The sequence below is a fragment of the Arvicola amphibius genome, chromosome 12, assembly GCF_903992535.2.
Source record: "Arvicola amphibius chromosome 12, mArvAmp1.2, whole genome shotgun sequence".
Classification (NCBI taxonomy): Eukaryota; Metazoa; Chordata; class Mammalia; order Rodentia; family Cricetidae; genus Arvicola; species Arvicola amphibius.
In genome coordinates, this window is record NC_052058.2 from 19,475,125 (window position 1) to 19,491,218 (window position 16,094).

The 16,094-nt window shown below is 40.9% G+C and overlaps 1 protein-coding gene across 4 annotated transcripts in view; it reads left to right on the forward strand.

The window, feature by feature from the left end:
- Positions 1–16,094, forward strand: part of Rgs7 (regulator of G protein signaling 7) — a 270,718-nt gene that overhangs the window by 231,160 nt on the left and 23,464 nt on the right. For all 4 annotated transcript variants that reach the window (XM_038349251.1, XM_038349249.1, XM_038349250.1 and 1 more), the window contains 5 exons: positions 6,004–6,078; positions 9,862–9,960; positions 11,369–11,430; positions 12,754–12,864; positions 14,692–14,817. In XM_038349251.1, the coding sequence (XP_038205179.1) occupies positions 6,004–6,078; positions 9,862–9,960; positions 11,369–11,430; positions 12,754–12,864; positions 14,692–14,817 (473 nt within the window). The remainder of the gene's footprint in view (positions 1–6,003; positions 6,079–9,861; positions 9,961–11,368; positions 11,431–12,753; positions 12,865–14,691; positions 14,818–16,094) is intronic.

A 16,094-nucleotide genomic window follows, 5' to 3' on the forward strand; every position in this document is an offset into this window, starting at 1 on the left:
ACCATAGAACTTTCATCCAGCAACTGATGGAAACATAGTCAGAGACCCACAGCGAAGCACTGGATTGAGCTCCCAAAGTCCAGTCGATGAGTGGGAGGAGTGAGAATATGAGCAGAGAGGTCAAGACCATGATGGGGACACCCACTGAAATAGTCTACCTGAGCTAATAAGAGCTCACCACCTCTATCTGAACTGAGAAGGAATAAGCATAGGACCAAACTAGTTCTTCTAAATGTGGTTGACTATGACTGGGGCAGACTAAGGGGCCACTAGTAGTGGCACCAGGATTTATCCCTATTGCATGTACTGGCTTTTTGGGAACCTGTTCTCTTTGGACAGATACCTTGCTCACCCTAGATATAGTAGGGAGGGACTTGGATCTTCCACAAAGCAATGTACCTTACCCTCTCTGAGGATTGGATGGGGATGGGGTGGGAGGGTGTGTGGAGGGAATGGGAGGAGGGAAGGGAGTGGGAACTTGGATTGGTATGTATAATGAAAAAAGTTTATTTTTTTAAAAAAAATAAATATGAAAAAAAGAGTACATGGACCAAGAACTCTAAAATCCTGTGGGCTGCTCCCCATGCTGTGGCTGATACAACAGATAGACCACGTCATATAAATCAAAACGCAATTCATTGATGGCTGAGAGTCTCATAACCATGCCAAAAAACCATGCCGGGATACAGGGTGAATTGACGCACATACCTTAAGCCTTGAATCTAAACAGGATCATTTTCTTCTTTCAGTTGGAAACCTTTGCATTTTTCTACAAAGAAGCTAGCCTTTTATATTAAAAACAACAGCAATAACAACATAGAAACTGAAGGTGATTGTTCCTGGGTGTGCTTGGCAGACCCATCAGAAGCTGGTTTTGAACTCTCAATCCTCCTTCTCAAATTCTAGCATTACAGAAGGGCACCACCTCCACTCCAGTCTGAGTTTTCTTTGCTATTTTTTTTTTTGTTTAACCTTTTCTTTTTTTCAGAGAATTTTCAGGTTGGCAGAATTTGTTTTTAAATGAAGAGTTCCTATCTAACTCCTGCCCTCATAGACTACTGCATCCTCCATAATCACATGCCCCGCCAGAGAGGTGTTAGAACCAATGAACATATGATGGTAGGTCATCACCCCCCAAACCCACAGCTTAATTTCGGATACCTTTTGTGGATGTAAATTCTGTGGGCCTTGACAAATAGGTAATGCCATGTTTTCACCATTTGGTATCACACACAGTAGTTGTGATACCCCCCAAAAAAGTGCCCTAACACTTTTTTTTTCTGTGCTGGCCTATCCATTTTCCACCCCCACCCCACCCTGCACAACCACGGATCCACTTACGGGTCAATTAGAACATTGTCTGCTCGTTGTACAACAGCTCCCAGGAAGGAATATGAAGAGAGCTATTTTCCTTTCCTGTTTTTCACATTCACTCACCAATACAAGCTGTCCTGAGTTTTCCCTAGACATTGTCTTTTACCATAGCTAACAAGACTCTATCATGTGTGCTATGGATCTAGCTCCATGGTGGAGCTTATGTATAACTGGAGTGAGGCTCTGGGTTCCATTCCCAGCACCACAGAAATAAATGAATAGCTAAATAAATCTAGTATTCCATGAAAAGAATATGAGGACAATAAAGGACACATGAGGTGTCCTTCTCTGTCATTCTCTGGCTTCTCTGGCTCATTCCTTTGAGACAGCATCTCTTACTGGACCTGGATTTAGGCTGTCAGGCAGCAAACCCCAGTGATCCTCCTGTTTCTGCACCCCACAACACTTGGCTTATAGGCATGCATGGTCAGGCCCTGATTTAAAAATCACCCACTAAAGCGGGTGCTGGGGTCCAAACTCACACCCCCATGTTTGCACTGCAAGAGCTACCCTTCAATAAATTATCTCTCTGACCCTAGTATTTTTCTTTTTACTATCAAGGACAACATCATCTTGTTGAAGTAAAACAGAAATGTTAACCTCTCTCCTCTCTCTCTCATTGTGTGTGTGCGTGTGTGTGTGTGTGCGTGTGTGCGTGTGCGTGTGTGTGTGTGTGTGTGTGTGTACTCTGTTGGGAAGAACCAATGGAAAGTGCTTAAGAATGGATATCAAAAATCTTCTGCTGTATCATGTACTGTGTCAAGTTAGTCATTATGCTTCTGAATAGTGATGATTCCATGTCTGTCGGATCTCAGGAGGTTATTGGGAAGTTGATCACGCTGCTGTTTCTATATCTCATCATTCATCATCACAATCTGACACTTATTTTGATGCAGAGAAAAATAGTCCTTGAGTGAACAAAAGAAAGAAACGGTGCTCAGTATCTTGTTCACCCCAGCACCTGACCTCTTTAAGTAGTTACTCAGAGGGGATCAGCGTTCCATCATGGCCTTTGAGATTTTTTTAAAGTCCTAGAAAACTTTGCAAGAATTGCTTTCACCTTTAGCTGACAGAAAGGAGAGGGTGCATTAGAAACAGCAGGAACTTGCAGAGCTCCCTGAGACAGGCATCCCAGGACTTTCTTGTCAAGTTTCCATATTAACCCTTTCGTCATTCATAATAAATTCTGAGCAGGCAGATTTCATTTTCCTGAGCTGGGAGCTAGGTTATAAAACTCATAGCCCTCCCCAGATCTGGCCTCTAGTAATGTTTGCTTTTACAACCAGTCCTTTCTTTTTAATCTGTTAGTATTTGACCAATCAGCTCAAGTAGGGATTTAGAAATGTCTGTTAATGGTTCATTAATCACATTCAAGAGATCACAATCTTTGAAACTTTGAGGATGGAAATTTTAATTCTCTTTTGGACTGCCAGTCAGGTCTGTGCCTCTGGGGGAAAGTACTTCACTTCGCGCCTTCGTTGGCTGACACAGTTTCTGGGGCCATTTGTTAATTATCCCACTTGATATGAAGTCAAATTGACTTCGAATCCTGGCTTTCGGCAAAAGGAATTGTAGAGTTCAATTAATTCAGACTCGGCACATGTGTAAAATAAGCATTTCTGTTTTCTACGACTGTTCTCATTTCCTCAGAAGCCCTTCTGGGGGATGAGTTTAGACATGGGGCCTTGGAGCTTCCTTATTTAACATGAAGGTGTGGCTCTCTTGGTTTGGGGAGATAATCACAGTTTCTGTTTTTCCAACTTCCTCTGCTATCTGACACTGAATTGGGAGGAGAGTTCAGGATCAGAGGTTTGATCTGTCTGATCTCACGCAGTGGTAGATGAGGTCAAGCAGTAACGATACACTTGTGGCACCTTGTTGATTCTTGCTTGAGACAGACAGATTGTCAGGGTCCATAGGGTCCAGCTCATCACTTGGTTCTCCCTGATGGGGTTTGTCTTCTAGACATTTGCTCTCAGTATAGAATCCATGCAGATTTTGGTTTTTGTTTCTACTTCAAATTCTTGTCCACTTGCTGGTCTCAGCATGTCTATACTTTTTACTATGAAGGTCTGAAAGAAATTTTGCATGCCTTTCCTTTTGCATATAAGAGTAAGGAAATACTGCCTTAGACTCCTTTTCCTGCTTTTTCACTTTCGCAGATTTTTTAAATTATGTGTATATATAGGGTGTGGAGGGTGGTATGTATGTTAGAGTTCAGGGGCCTTTGGAGACCAGAAGCAACAGATCTCCCTAGAGCTGGAGTTACAGGTAGCTTAGCATCACCCGATATGGGTGCTGGGAACAGAACATTAGACCTCTGTTTATCAGGGCATGCTCTTAACCACTTAGCCATCTTTTTGGGCACAACTCTTCTTTCTTACTAATCCTCTTATGATATTAAATATGCGTGTAGACTGTGTTCCTTATAAGGCTTCTGCTGGAGTCATGGGATAAAGAGGTTCTTTGGGAACCACACTTGTTGGGTATATCTATACTCCCTTATTCTCATTTTGGATTTTATTTTCCCATGAAAGACAGATACCATGGCTTCCTTTCCTTGAGCATCATGTGTTGTCATTCCCAGGACATATCGTTAAGAAACTATCTGTGGTCTCCCTGGATTCGCTGGCTCTTGATTGATCAATATTAATATATAAGTAGACTTTTAAAACTGCTGTGTCTGCCTTTTCTTTAACGGCTCAGTTTAGGGAAGGATGACTACACTGTACTAGAAACTGGTGGGAAATAAAAACACAATGCTTTAACATTTTTAAAAGCATCTTGGTTACAAGTAGATCTATGGTTGTGAACTCTGCCAAATAGTAAAAATATTAAAAAATCAGCAGGCCTTTCTGTTTTTAAGAGGTTAATGTTTACACACCATAGAAAGAATGAATAAAAACACTGGGTTATTGGTCGACCTGGTGATGGGAGCAGTTTGAACAAATTGCTCAGTGCCTGTAAATTAGTCTCACACAGCCAATGCTCTTCCTTCTTCCTATACTGTAGATTGATTGATTGTGTGTGTGTGTGTGTGTGTGTGTGTGTGTGTGTGTGTGTGTGTGTGTAGCCATGCCAGTGCATACATGTGGAGGTCAGAGAACAACTTGCAATGAATCAGATGTCTCCTTTTAACATGTGAGTTCGAAGGAATGGCCTTGGTCATTGCCTTGCTGACCCATGGAGGCGCCTCAACTTATGGGTCCCTAACATTTAAAATTTTTATTCTGAAGATGAAAACCTAGAAAAAAAACATTTATTTTATTTTGTGTTTGTAGTGTTGTATGCGGATGTGTTTGTGTTTAGTTTAATATAAGCTTTCTTAAAGAATAGTGAATTATTTCTTCTTTAACTTCCTTATGCTTTTCTGCCTTGTAGTGGGTTCTGTCGCAATGCCTGAACTATTGTGAGAGGACTCCCCGAGAATAGTTCATGTTCCTTATTACTCAGAATGAATCCTCGCAGATCAGCAGTGATAACAGAGAGCAACCCAGTCCTTTCTGCCTATCCCATCCCTGGTGTCACTTTTACAGGCATTTAAAGCTTGTAAGAGGAAAAAAAATTGAAAAATTTGGTCAGAGCTTTACAACTTGGTATTTTTAATTTAATACCAGATCTATCTAAATAGTGTACCCCAAACTTCAAGGAATGGAAACACAACCCACATAACCAAACTTCCTCCCCAGGTCTAAGGTTCTCTGCACCTCTGAAGCTCCTTTCTTCTCTGGTTCGTGTTCCTCTGCCTGTGTCTGAAACCACCCCCGGGTGGGGTTGCTTTAGGAAAGGACCCCTGAACCATTCTTAGTCTCGCTCCTCGTTCTTCTCTTCTTCCCCCCACTTCTCCTCTTAGTCTCCAAATACAAAAGAAGTTCACGTCTATTTGTCTGTTTCTGAGCAACTGAACAGGAATTCTGTCCAAATGAGACTTCTTTGGGCACATCAGGAGGCCAGCAGCAGGTAGCCCACACTCCTTTAAGCTTCCTGTTTGGAAGGAATTTACATACCTGAGAGAAAGGGAAAAGTAAGCCAGACACTTAAAGGGAAGGTGCAGTATGTAGACTTCCTATTTCTGGCCTTACCTTCTCCATGGAAAGCAAATATTCCGGGTAACAGATTTCTTAATCACCATAAAAAACAATTCAGTCTGGGATTTGTGCTGGCTCAACCAAATACTCTGTTAGTTGTGCACTTTGGGGGAAGTGAGTACCACTTAACTGCAGCTTAAGAAAGGTATATTTGCCCTGTGGGATGCTGATATACACTGTGGGATACTGTGCATGGACATCAAGAAAGGGCATCACACTATTCTTCCTGGACATCCTTGTTCAGACTCTTCAGTTTGAGCCACTGTGGATATTTGCTGCCCATACCAAGCCCAAGTCCTTTCGCCTTGATGTCTCTGGAAGTTGTCTGAGGCTCTGGAGGCAATCACCAGAAAAGGGGATGGCTGCAGGACACTTCCATACTGGTTGCTGCTCAAAGCGGCAGTGGTCACCTCGGAGGCACTGCAGATGACCCAATTATGGTGGCATTTGTTCAAACTCTGCAGAGCAATTCATTAATGATTATCCTGCTAGCACCGGCACACCTAAAACTTCCTTTGTCTTTTTTTTTCTTCATTTTCAGCCTGGATGTGTAAATACCACAGAAGTGGACATTAAGAAGTCATCCCGAATGAGAAACCCACACAAAACACGCAAGGTAAATAGATGTGTGTCCTGTGGTCTTGCTGAAGTATCTACTTTCAACACGCCCATCTCAAAAACCCTCCATGATGTCATGAGCATACTTCACCCTGGGATTCTACCCTGATAATTCCTTTTCTGGCTCAATGTAAACTACATCTAACTCTCCTTATAAGATCCCAATGGCAAAACAAAGTACATTCCACCAGAGTTTGCCCTGGAGAACCAATCAATATTTTGGGCTACCTTACAGAACATGGTTGAGAATCTACTTACAGGAGTATAAGTGACCCAAAAGTGGCTGCACTGGAGAGTCCTCCACCCAGTATGGATGACAGCTTTTCCATGACTCCATAGATGGGTTTCCCTCAGTTAACTTTCCCGGCCCAGGTACTCTAGCATCTTCTAATATTCCATTTTGGAAAAGTCCAAGTGCAGTCATTGCAAAATTGCTTACAAATGACTGAGTGGTACAGGAAAGAATCTCAGGGGAGGATACTGTGACCCCCTCCCGCCCTGCTCTCTTTGAGAGGACTTGACCGTCAGCAGGCTCACTGGTAATTGTCTTTTGCAAGCAGCCACCACTGAGTTTCTCTAAGTGGTTGCCATGTTTCTTGGAGGGCCTTGCTCTACAACACACTTGGAGGTATTAGGGTGAGGCCATGGGACTGTGACAGGAAGTGGGAAGAAAGCTAATCTTCATTCCCCATCACAGGGTAGCTTCCTCCTTGAGCCTAACAGACAGGTACAGGAGCTGGAGCTGTCTGGGGAAAGATGCTATCAATGAGAAGATACAGTATTTATGGAGGGACTGTCTGAGGGAAAGGGGAAGTCTAAAATATGATTATTACAGAAAGAGTAGGAGGTCCTCTTCTTAACAGCCACAGGTGTAGGCAGGATTCCCAATCTGCTGCAAGAGAAAAGCTGCATGATTATGTAGCACAGTGCCTGTGCATCACTTTTTAATACACATATTAAATATATTGATTAATATCATAATTAATAATTATATAATATAGCATATGTTGTATATGATAAATAGCATATATATATAGATTTAGATTATAATATAATTACATCATTACCCCTTCCTTTTAAACATTTCTGAATTTCCCCTATCCCCTGTTCTCTTTCAAATCCTTGGCCTCTTTTTTAAATTGTTGTTAAAGTGTGTGTGTGTGTGTGTGTCTGTGTGTGTGTGTGTGTGTGTGTGTGTGTGTGTGTGCATTTCTTAATATAAAAGTACAACTTGCTCACCCTGTATAATGTTACTTGTATGGGTATGTTTTCAGGGCAGACCATTTGGTCTTGGATAACCAATTAGTGTGCTCTTTCCTGGGGAAGACTCTGGGAGTTATTCCCACTCTGGGAGTTCCATAGTTGCCTGTAGTTTTTTGTCTAGGATTGAGGCCTCCATGAGTTTTCCCTTTTCCATGTTAGTTTGTTTAATAGTCTCTTTCTGTAAGAACTATTTAGACAGCTTTGCTGCTGAGACTTTATGCGTATAGCTTTCCTGGCATCTCTGGGAGACATGCTCTCACAGCAAACTTCCTGTTCTTCATGCTCTTCCAACCATCCTGCCTCCTCTTTCACAATGATCTGACTCTCGGGTGCAGGAGCTGTATTGCAGATATATCAGTTGGCACTGGGCTCCAAAGCTCTGGATTTGGATTGGTTTTCTTTAAAGGTTTCTATCTGTTTCAAAGAGAAATGTCCTGCTAAGAAGTGAGGAGTACACTGATCTGTAGGTATAAGGATAAAGATTTAAATATTACTATGATGAAGGGTGCATAGTGAGAAAACATTGCACCAAAGGAAGACCAAAAACCATGTAAGCAAACTCCAATCTCTGCATTTCCATGTCTGATGTCAAAACACTCTTCAGATCTCCAACTTCTCTCAGCTCTGTTGAGTTCAACACACTTCTTTCACTTAGACAGGTTTTACTCCCTGTTAGCAGGTTTCCTTAGTAGATATCCCATGACTCTGGCATCTAAAACATCTTGGATTCTCCATGCTAATCCAGGCTTTACTTTTATAGCTTCACACAATGGTCTCTCTAGGCCTCCATTCAGTAACACCCCTGGCACATGCCTGGCCTCAGCAGCTTTTCTTGGTCTTAAGGACAAATTCCCTTAGTCTTAGGGACAAATTTCGTAGCCCTTTCTTCTATCCAGGCAGTCATTCAGTCACAAAGAAATACGCAGAGGTCTATATTAATTATAAACTATTAGCCTATTAGCTCAGGCTTCTTATTAACTCTTATAACTTATATTAGCCCGTTATTCTTGTCTTTGTTAGCCATGTGGCTTGGTACCTTTTTTGGCGAGGCAGTCCATCTTGCTTGTTCTGTGTCTGGCTTCCTCTCTGTCTGGGTAATGACTGCAGACTGAAACTTTCCTCTTCCCATAATTCTCATTGCCACGCCTCTACTTCCTGCCAAGTCGCCATTGCCCAGCCTATACTTCCTGCCTGGCTACTAGTCAATCAGCATTTTATTAAAAATAGTTCAAGTGACAGGATAAAAAAATCATTGTCCCACAGCACACTTGCACCCACACAGAACACATGCGCATGCACACACATACACACACCCATCTCTAGTCAGCACCAGTCATTCTAAGAATAGCCTAGGGATTTGTATCATTGACGAAGAGCATTCTGTGCCTCAGAAGACCTTCTTCTCTGTGGTTTTAGCCCCATGTAACTCCAGCGTTCTTCTAAAGTGAGTGCTCCCACATGAAGACGAACCAAAACTAAGGTTTTTTTTTTTCCTTTGTTTGTTTTTTGAGGTTTAGAAACTGTATTTCATGTTGTTTTTTTCTTCCTTCAAAGATCCCAACACGGCCCAAGTACTTTTTCTTTTAAGGTAGTTTTCCTTTATGCTTAGATGGGAATGCCACAGAAAGAGTCCCAAAGTCCATTTAGATTCAACGAGCAAGATTTTTGCCACTATGAACTCACTGAGACAAAGAGCAAAGGCAGTCCACAGCAAGCCCAGCTGTGTAGACGCTCCCGGTTCCTTTCATCTACTCCTGGCGAACTCTCGGCTCACTCCACTAGTGGAGCCAAACAGAATTCAAAAGTCAGTCAGCTCTCTGAACAGGGCAGTGTGCTCCCACTTCCCCCTGAATTATTCAAAACTCTCTTCCTGTGGCTAACTGAGCCATGTGACCCCTGGGAGAAGAAAGCAGAGAGGTAAACAAGGTGGAGCTTGGGTGTGCTGAGGTCGTCACTTACCCCCTTCCAACACTGGCCTGTGTTGATATCTGAGCTGGGCTTCCTGGGCTTTCTTCAGAAAGCCCAGAGTGAGAGGAGAGCTCGTCACAGGCCATCGGTGATGGCAGAGACCTGTGGTGGAGTTCACTGCAGTGCTGTGGAAAGAAAGCATCAGTGTGTGTCAGCTCAATTTGTCTAGCACACAGTTGGAGTTGTGGACATTATTACTCCAAAGGATATAACCTCTCTCTCTCTCTCTCTCTCTCTCTCTCTCTCTCTCTCTCTCTCTGTGTGTGTGTGTGCGTGTGTATGTGTGTGTGTATGTGTGTATTGTATGTGTGTATTATATGTAATTTCAGGTAGATAAAAAGTAATGATCCCTTATGTATTTTTCAAGTATCCTTGGTGATATTTATTCCTCCTGTCTTCCTCTTCTTCCCTACTACCCCTTTGATCTTTAGGTTTTTGATAAGAAACAGCATAAAATGAATTTTGGGTAGTTCACTGAATACACGATAGCATTTGTTTTTTAGATAGTCTCTGGCTATTTTGTCCTGACGCTTTTCTCATTTTAATATAGTCAGTCTATGGTTTACAAAATGACATCCGAAGCCACAGTCCTACCCACACACCTACACCAGAAACCAAGCCTCCTACAGAAGACGAGCTGCACCAACAGGTACGCCCACCTGTGAAATGGCCAACTGAGGGTTTGTGGGACAGCAGCTATGCAGAGGAGAGAATGAGCTTTCATACTGGGTGGAATCTGGAAAGTCTTTGTATGTTCAACTGCTACATAGAGATTTACAAAGGAAAGGTAATGGGAGCCAGTCGTGGTGGTACATACCCTGGAATCCCAGCTTGTGGAGGCTGAAAGCAGGAGAATCAAAGGTTCCGGGAGAGCTGTGTTTGAGCACAGACTCTGTCTCAAAATAGAAACAAAACAAAATGTTAAACAAAGGGGCAGAAGTAAGTGTAGCTCAGTTGGAAGTGCGTTTGCTTGGCCTATGCAAGACCTTGGGGGCTAATCTCCAGCAGTACTGTATGTGTCCACATGTGCATATTGATCCGATTCTAAGACGTGATCCTTGAAGCGTATATACATGGAAGTGCTTTTCAAAACTCTTCACTAATTTTTCCTTTCTTTGCCTTCAGACAATTTTTGGCAACCATGCACTTGCCTTAGAGATGTCTGGATCATTGAGAGTTGCTCTGTACTCTAGAGCTGTGTCTTAAAGGAGTGGGCAACAGCTTAGAGACAGTCTTATTTCCCACATGAGGCAATATGATCACCAGAGAATGTGGGCGTTTTTGTTTCTGCAGCCCTAATTTCTCTAAGTTTTTGAGGTTTGGCTTGATCAACTCTCGTGTGTCATCATGATCTACATGTTCCTTTTTCAAAATTAATTTGTATCCAAGAAATATTTCAAAGCCAATGCCAAAGTCTCCTATCAAATCATAGTTGGCTTAATTAGAGGGATGATCCTCTGCCTTTGATTATTTTCCCTAATATTTTACTGCTCTGTGCTTTATCAATAAGTTAATGTTAGTTTTTATGCTATATCTATAATTACCATGAGGAAAAATGTAATTCAGGGGCTTCTTTTCTAAAGTAGTTTTATCATTTATTTATATCTATATGGGCATGTGTCACGAGCTGATAAGATTACTTTCAAAATACATAATTCTAATCCTTTCTTTGGCTAACACAAGGGTGTAAAATTTATTTTAAAATTATGGTAACAAATAATACTCCATTTGTTTTATGAGTTAAATCTTTGCAGAGTAATTGGATTCTGAATCTAGTTATTTGTCAAGAATGTTTAAAACCAACATAGCACTTTTCAGATAAAGTTACACTTTTTTGAAGCAAACATTGAAATCAAATGCATTGCTGTTCTAAAGTTATACTGGTTATGTTTACATTCAAATAGATTATATATTTCCAACCCTTTCAGAGTTTTCTGCTTTTGCATTTTTCTAGCTTTAGCTTTTATTCTAGAAGGGACTCAGCAAGAATTTGGAATTTAGAGTAGAGAATCAAGATGCCCTGTTTATGCAACTATGTCTTCTACTTTCTTTTTCAGATAAAGTACTGGCAAATACAGTTAGATAGACATCGATTAAAAATGTCAAAAGTTGCTGATAGGTAAGCATTTAAGATATCAATACATTCTTTATTTTTTAAAGAAGTATTTATTTGTATTTTATGTGTCTGTGATTTGTCCACATGTATGTCTATGCATGTGTGTGTATGCCCATGGAGGACAAAAGAACTCATTGGATCCCCTGAAACTGCAGTTACAGATGTTTGTGAGCCACCATGTGGATTCTGGGAATCAAACTCAGGTCCTCTATAAGAGCAGCCTCTTAACCACTGAGCCATCGCTCCAGGCCCATTCTATAAACTTTAAATGTCATATGACAGCTGTGTTGAAGATAGTACTCAAGTGGCTGGAGGACCATGAAAATAAATGTTGAAACATTTGCTGGACTATGCTGTATTATTTTTGCCCATGAAATAAACTTCTGAAGAAGTCTCTCGTCATAGCTTAAAGACAATAGAATAATGATTATCTTACATTTCAGAAGTCCAATCCTTGTGGAACCAAGAATCCAGTTGATGGGAGTGGCTTCTTCTCACTCCTGGTAGACACAAACTTATTAACTTATCGTCTTCTATTTGGCAACCTGGTGACTCTGTAAATTCACTAAAATTCATAATGACTTCTTCTATGTGTTAAGAACTTGAATTAAACTCAATTTTAGATTTACCTTTTCTTAATTAAAAAATCTGTGTTTGTGAAAATAAAACATCATATTTTCAGTGAATTAAAAAACTTTTAGTGGCTTATGTTTTTTCCAATGTGGATTCTGCTAACAAACATAAGCAAAACATGGGATATTATAACCATCCCTCATTTCCTTCCCCTTCCACAGGGGACTTAGAAAATAAAAGTCTATTCATAATAAAAATATATGCTGTTTGCTTAGCGAGTCTCCCAATTATTCCTTTCCAACTTTACTCCCTCTGCTTACCTTTTGTTTTTGATAGGATTCTTTAAAAAAATATTAGCTAGTGAGTCCTATCTATATTTGAGGCAAAATTCGTCTTCCAATCCTTTCTCCAACTTGGCTACCATCTGCACTGCTAGGAATGTGCTAGCTATCCAGGATGGGGATGACGCGCAGTACTTACTGCTCAGGCAGAGCTGGCCATGTAGGCTTTACAAGAGCATACTCGCTTCCACACTCAGGCTGGAAGGTGGAATCCTCAACCACATCTGCCTGCCAGATGGAAGTTGTTGCATGCAGGTTGTGGAAACATAGAAATTGCTGTTGGATTTCTTTCTGTAAGTAGGTGTGGATTCCCTGGCCACCCCTCTTCATGCTGTTTCCCTTACTTTGAACCAGGTATAACTTCAGGTTGAAAAATGAATCTGGAATTTTTTCCCCTCTGTTTTCTCCCTAGTCTACTAAGTTATACAGAACAGTATGTAGAGTATGACCCGTTTCTTGTGCCACCTGACCCTTCCAACCCATGGCTCTCGGATGATACTACATTCTGGGAACTTGAAGCAAGGTAAAGATACGGTCTCTTCCTTCTAAATATGTCAGTTACTTAAGAGCGTGTGTGTGAAATAGCAGAGTCAGGAGCTGACTTCTTGTAAAGGTGATTTTGCTTTGCTCTGCATCATCCATGATCATTCTTAGTCAAAAAGAGACTATAGACATGGGCTTCCACACTGAGATTTGGCCTGCTTCTAGAGCATTGTTCTTCTGTAGTGAGAAGGCCACTTGGCCACTTGTTCATTTCCTGGCCGCCTAGACCCCCAAAATAACCACAAAGAAACTGTATTAATTAAATTACTGGTTGGCCCATTAGCTCTAGCTTCTTATTGGCTAACTTTTACATATTAATTTAACCCATTTCTATTAATCTCTGTATCACTGTGTGGCTGTGGCTTACCCGCTAAAGTTCCAGCAACCATTTCTGATGGCTACATGGCTTCTCTCTGACTCCTTTTTTTTTTTTAAGACTCGCCCCTGCTAATAAATCATTTGAAAATGCTTTTAGTCATATAGGCTTGTGTTTAGGTAAAATGGATGCCAAACCCTCACTCAGTTAAGCCCAGAACAAACATGCCTATATAAACTTCATTTTTTTTTTAAATTTTTTTTTTTTGAGACAGGGTTTCCCTGTAGTTTCTAGAGCCTGTCCTGGAACTTGCTCTTGTAGACCAGGCTGCCCTCGAACTCAGAGATCCTCCTGCCTCTGCCTCCCGAGTGCTGGGATTAAAGGCGTGTGCCACCACTGCCTGGCCTTAAACTTCATTTTAAAACTAGATAAACTCACCATGAATACAGAGAAACTGACTTTAAAACCCAAGCATAATTTAGAACTTCAGATTTCTTTGGTGAGCTATGCGGGGAGTTGCAGCATCCATCCTGAAGCTCATTCAGAGGTGGTTTCGTGTATCTTTACAAGGACAGTATAAGTATTCAATAGCACTTCTGTTTTGTTTTGCTTTAGGCAGGGTCTTCTTTAGCTTATGTTGACCTTCAACTCATTATGTAGCTAAGGATGACACCCAAGATTCTTAACCTTCCACCTCTTAACTCCTCATCACCAGGACTACAAGCCTGTGATATCACACAAGGCTCCAGGTGGTATTTATGAGCCATCTCTTTTCTATCCAGCCATAGATCTCAAATATTTACCAATTCAGTCTTCAGTCACAAGTTTTGTACATATATATGAGGAATCTGGAACCCCCTAATCCATGATTAAATACTGTTCATATTTAATTGTAACAAAGTCATATGTAGAAATGTGGCCTTTTAGGTACAAATGCATCATTCCAAGAATGACTAATGCCAAAATGAAACTGTAGAGTGGTTGAAATAAGGCTCTGGGTAATAATGGCTGGATTTTTGCCTCTTATTTCTCATATAGCAGTATCATGTTATAGCTCTTTATGCATCAGCTTTTTCATTTCCATAAAATGAGAGGGGGAATGCCAGTCTCATAAAGTTGCTGTGAATCCATCCAGATTCTATGTTACAGATTGTGTTATTAATCTAATTTATACCTCCCCATGATTTCATGAAAAGTATATCATCAGTGATATATTACTGTTCTAGAAGATAAGCTAAAGATAGTCATTCTTCTAAGGTATGTATGATAAAGAAAACAGGAATTTGCCCAGGCATAGTGGCACATATCTTTAATCCTATCACATGGGAGGCAGTAGCAATTGGATCTCTGTAAATTCAAGGCCAACAGGGTCTATACAGTGAGTTCCAGGTAAGATAGGGCCACACAGTGAGACCCTGCCCCACCTCAACCACCCTCCCAAATGAAAATTGTAATAAAACAATATATTTAGTCTTATTTTCTCTCCACCAGCAAAGAACCAAGTCAACAGAGAGTAAAACGATGGGGTTTTGGCATGGATGAGGCATTGAAAGACCCAGTTGGGAGAGAGCAGTTTCTTAAGTTTCTAGAATCAGAATTCAGCTCAGAGAACTTAAGGTAAGACACATTTTGTCATTAAAGAGCCACTGGTTTTTTTCTAGTTATTCTAAATGTAATACACCTGTTGCTTTCACAGTTATCATAAAATGATGTAAACAAATTTCATTTCTGACACTAAAGATGCAAGGAAGATAGCAAGACAAAAGTTGTCCAGCATTATCAATTCTTTTCATAATTTATTTTCACACTTCCTCTGGATTTGTTGACTACATAAATTTAAAACTTTTGAAATTGACACCATAAAATATTACAATCCCAAGACTGAAAAAATGGAAAGGTCTCTATCAGTCACTGTTCACATAATAATGCAGACTCAGGGGATTTTAGTCCTTCATGGTGGGAAAGCATGACGGAGCAGCTCAGGTCATGGCAGTGAGAGTGTGAGGCTAGGGTTGCTCACATTATGCTGACCTAGGAAGCAGGGAACATGTATGCACAAATATTATATGTGTGCATGGATGTATGTATTTTTAGACTGTCTATTTTATGCCTATCATGTTTCTTTACTAAATGATAAGGCTCCCGCAGCTTTCTAAATTACCACTACCAAATCGGGGACCCGGCGTTCAAGACATGGGGAACCCCTTTGTGGGGCATTTCAGAGTTCAATCTTACCAATGATCAGTAGGACTTGTATGGTTATCTTAAAACATCAACACTTATCATTATTAACTTCCAACAGCATGTCTGTCACAAGAAAGAGAGTGAATGTCTCAAAGACCTTGGAACAAAAGTCGAAGGGCAGCTTTGTTTTTAATTGCGTGCCTTTAGATTCAGTAGAGCCGTTGATTGCTCCTCAGCCCTTAGCTAAGAACAAGCACAGCAGGGCTGTGGAAATTAATGATGTGGAGCAGAGAAAGAGGCCAGGGCACTTGTTCTGCCCATCTGTCCTAAACATTCTGATCTGCTGTAATATTACCTAACTCCAGGGACACCTAGGAAAACCTTTTAAATAGGAGGCATTTGAGTGTTCATAGATCTGCTTAAGACAATTAAAGCAATATGTTCTCACTACATGAAAAATTCTCCCCATTTTACTGGTGAGGTTCTCCATTCCTTGTCCTTTGAAAGCTGATATCCTGTTTTTTTTCTTTGTCGTGCCTTACTAGGCTCTGTGAAATTCATCTATTTCTTTTCATGAGAGCTAAGCTAGCAAAAGACTGTTGCATTCTCTTTAGGAATTAATCAGAAACATGCATAATGGTGGCAGATGCCTCAGAATGGAGGCAGGATGACTCTGGTCAGATCTGGAATCCTTTCATTTTCTCCATCTG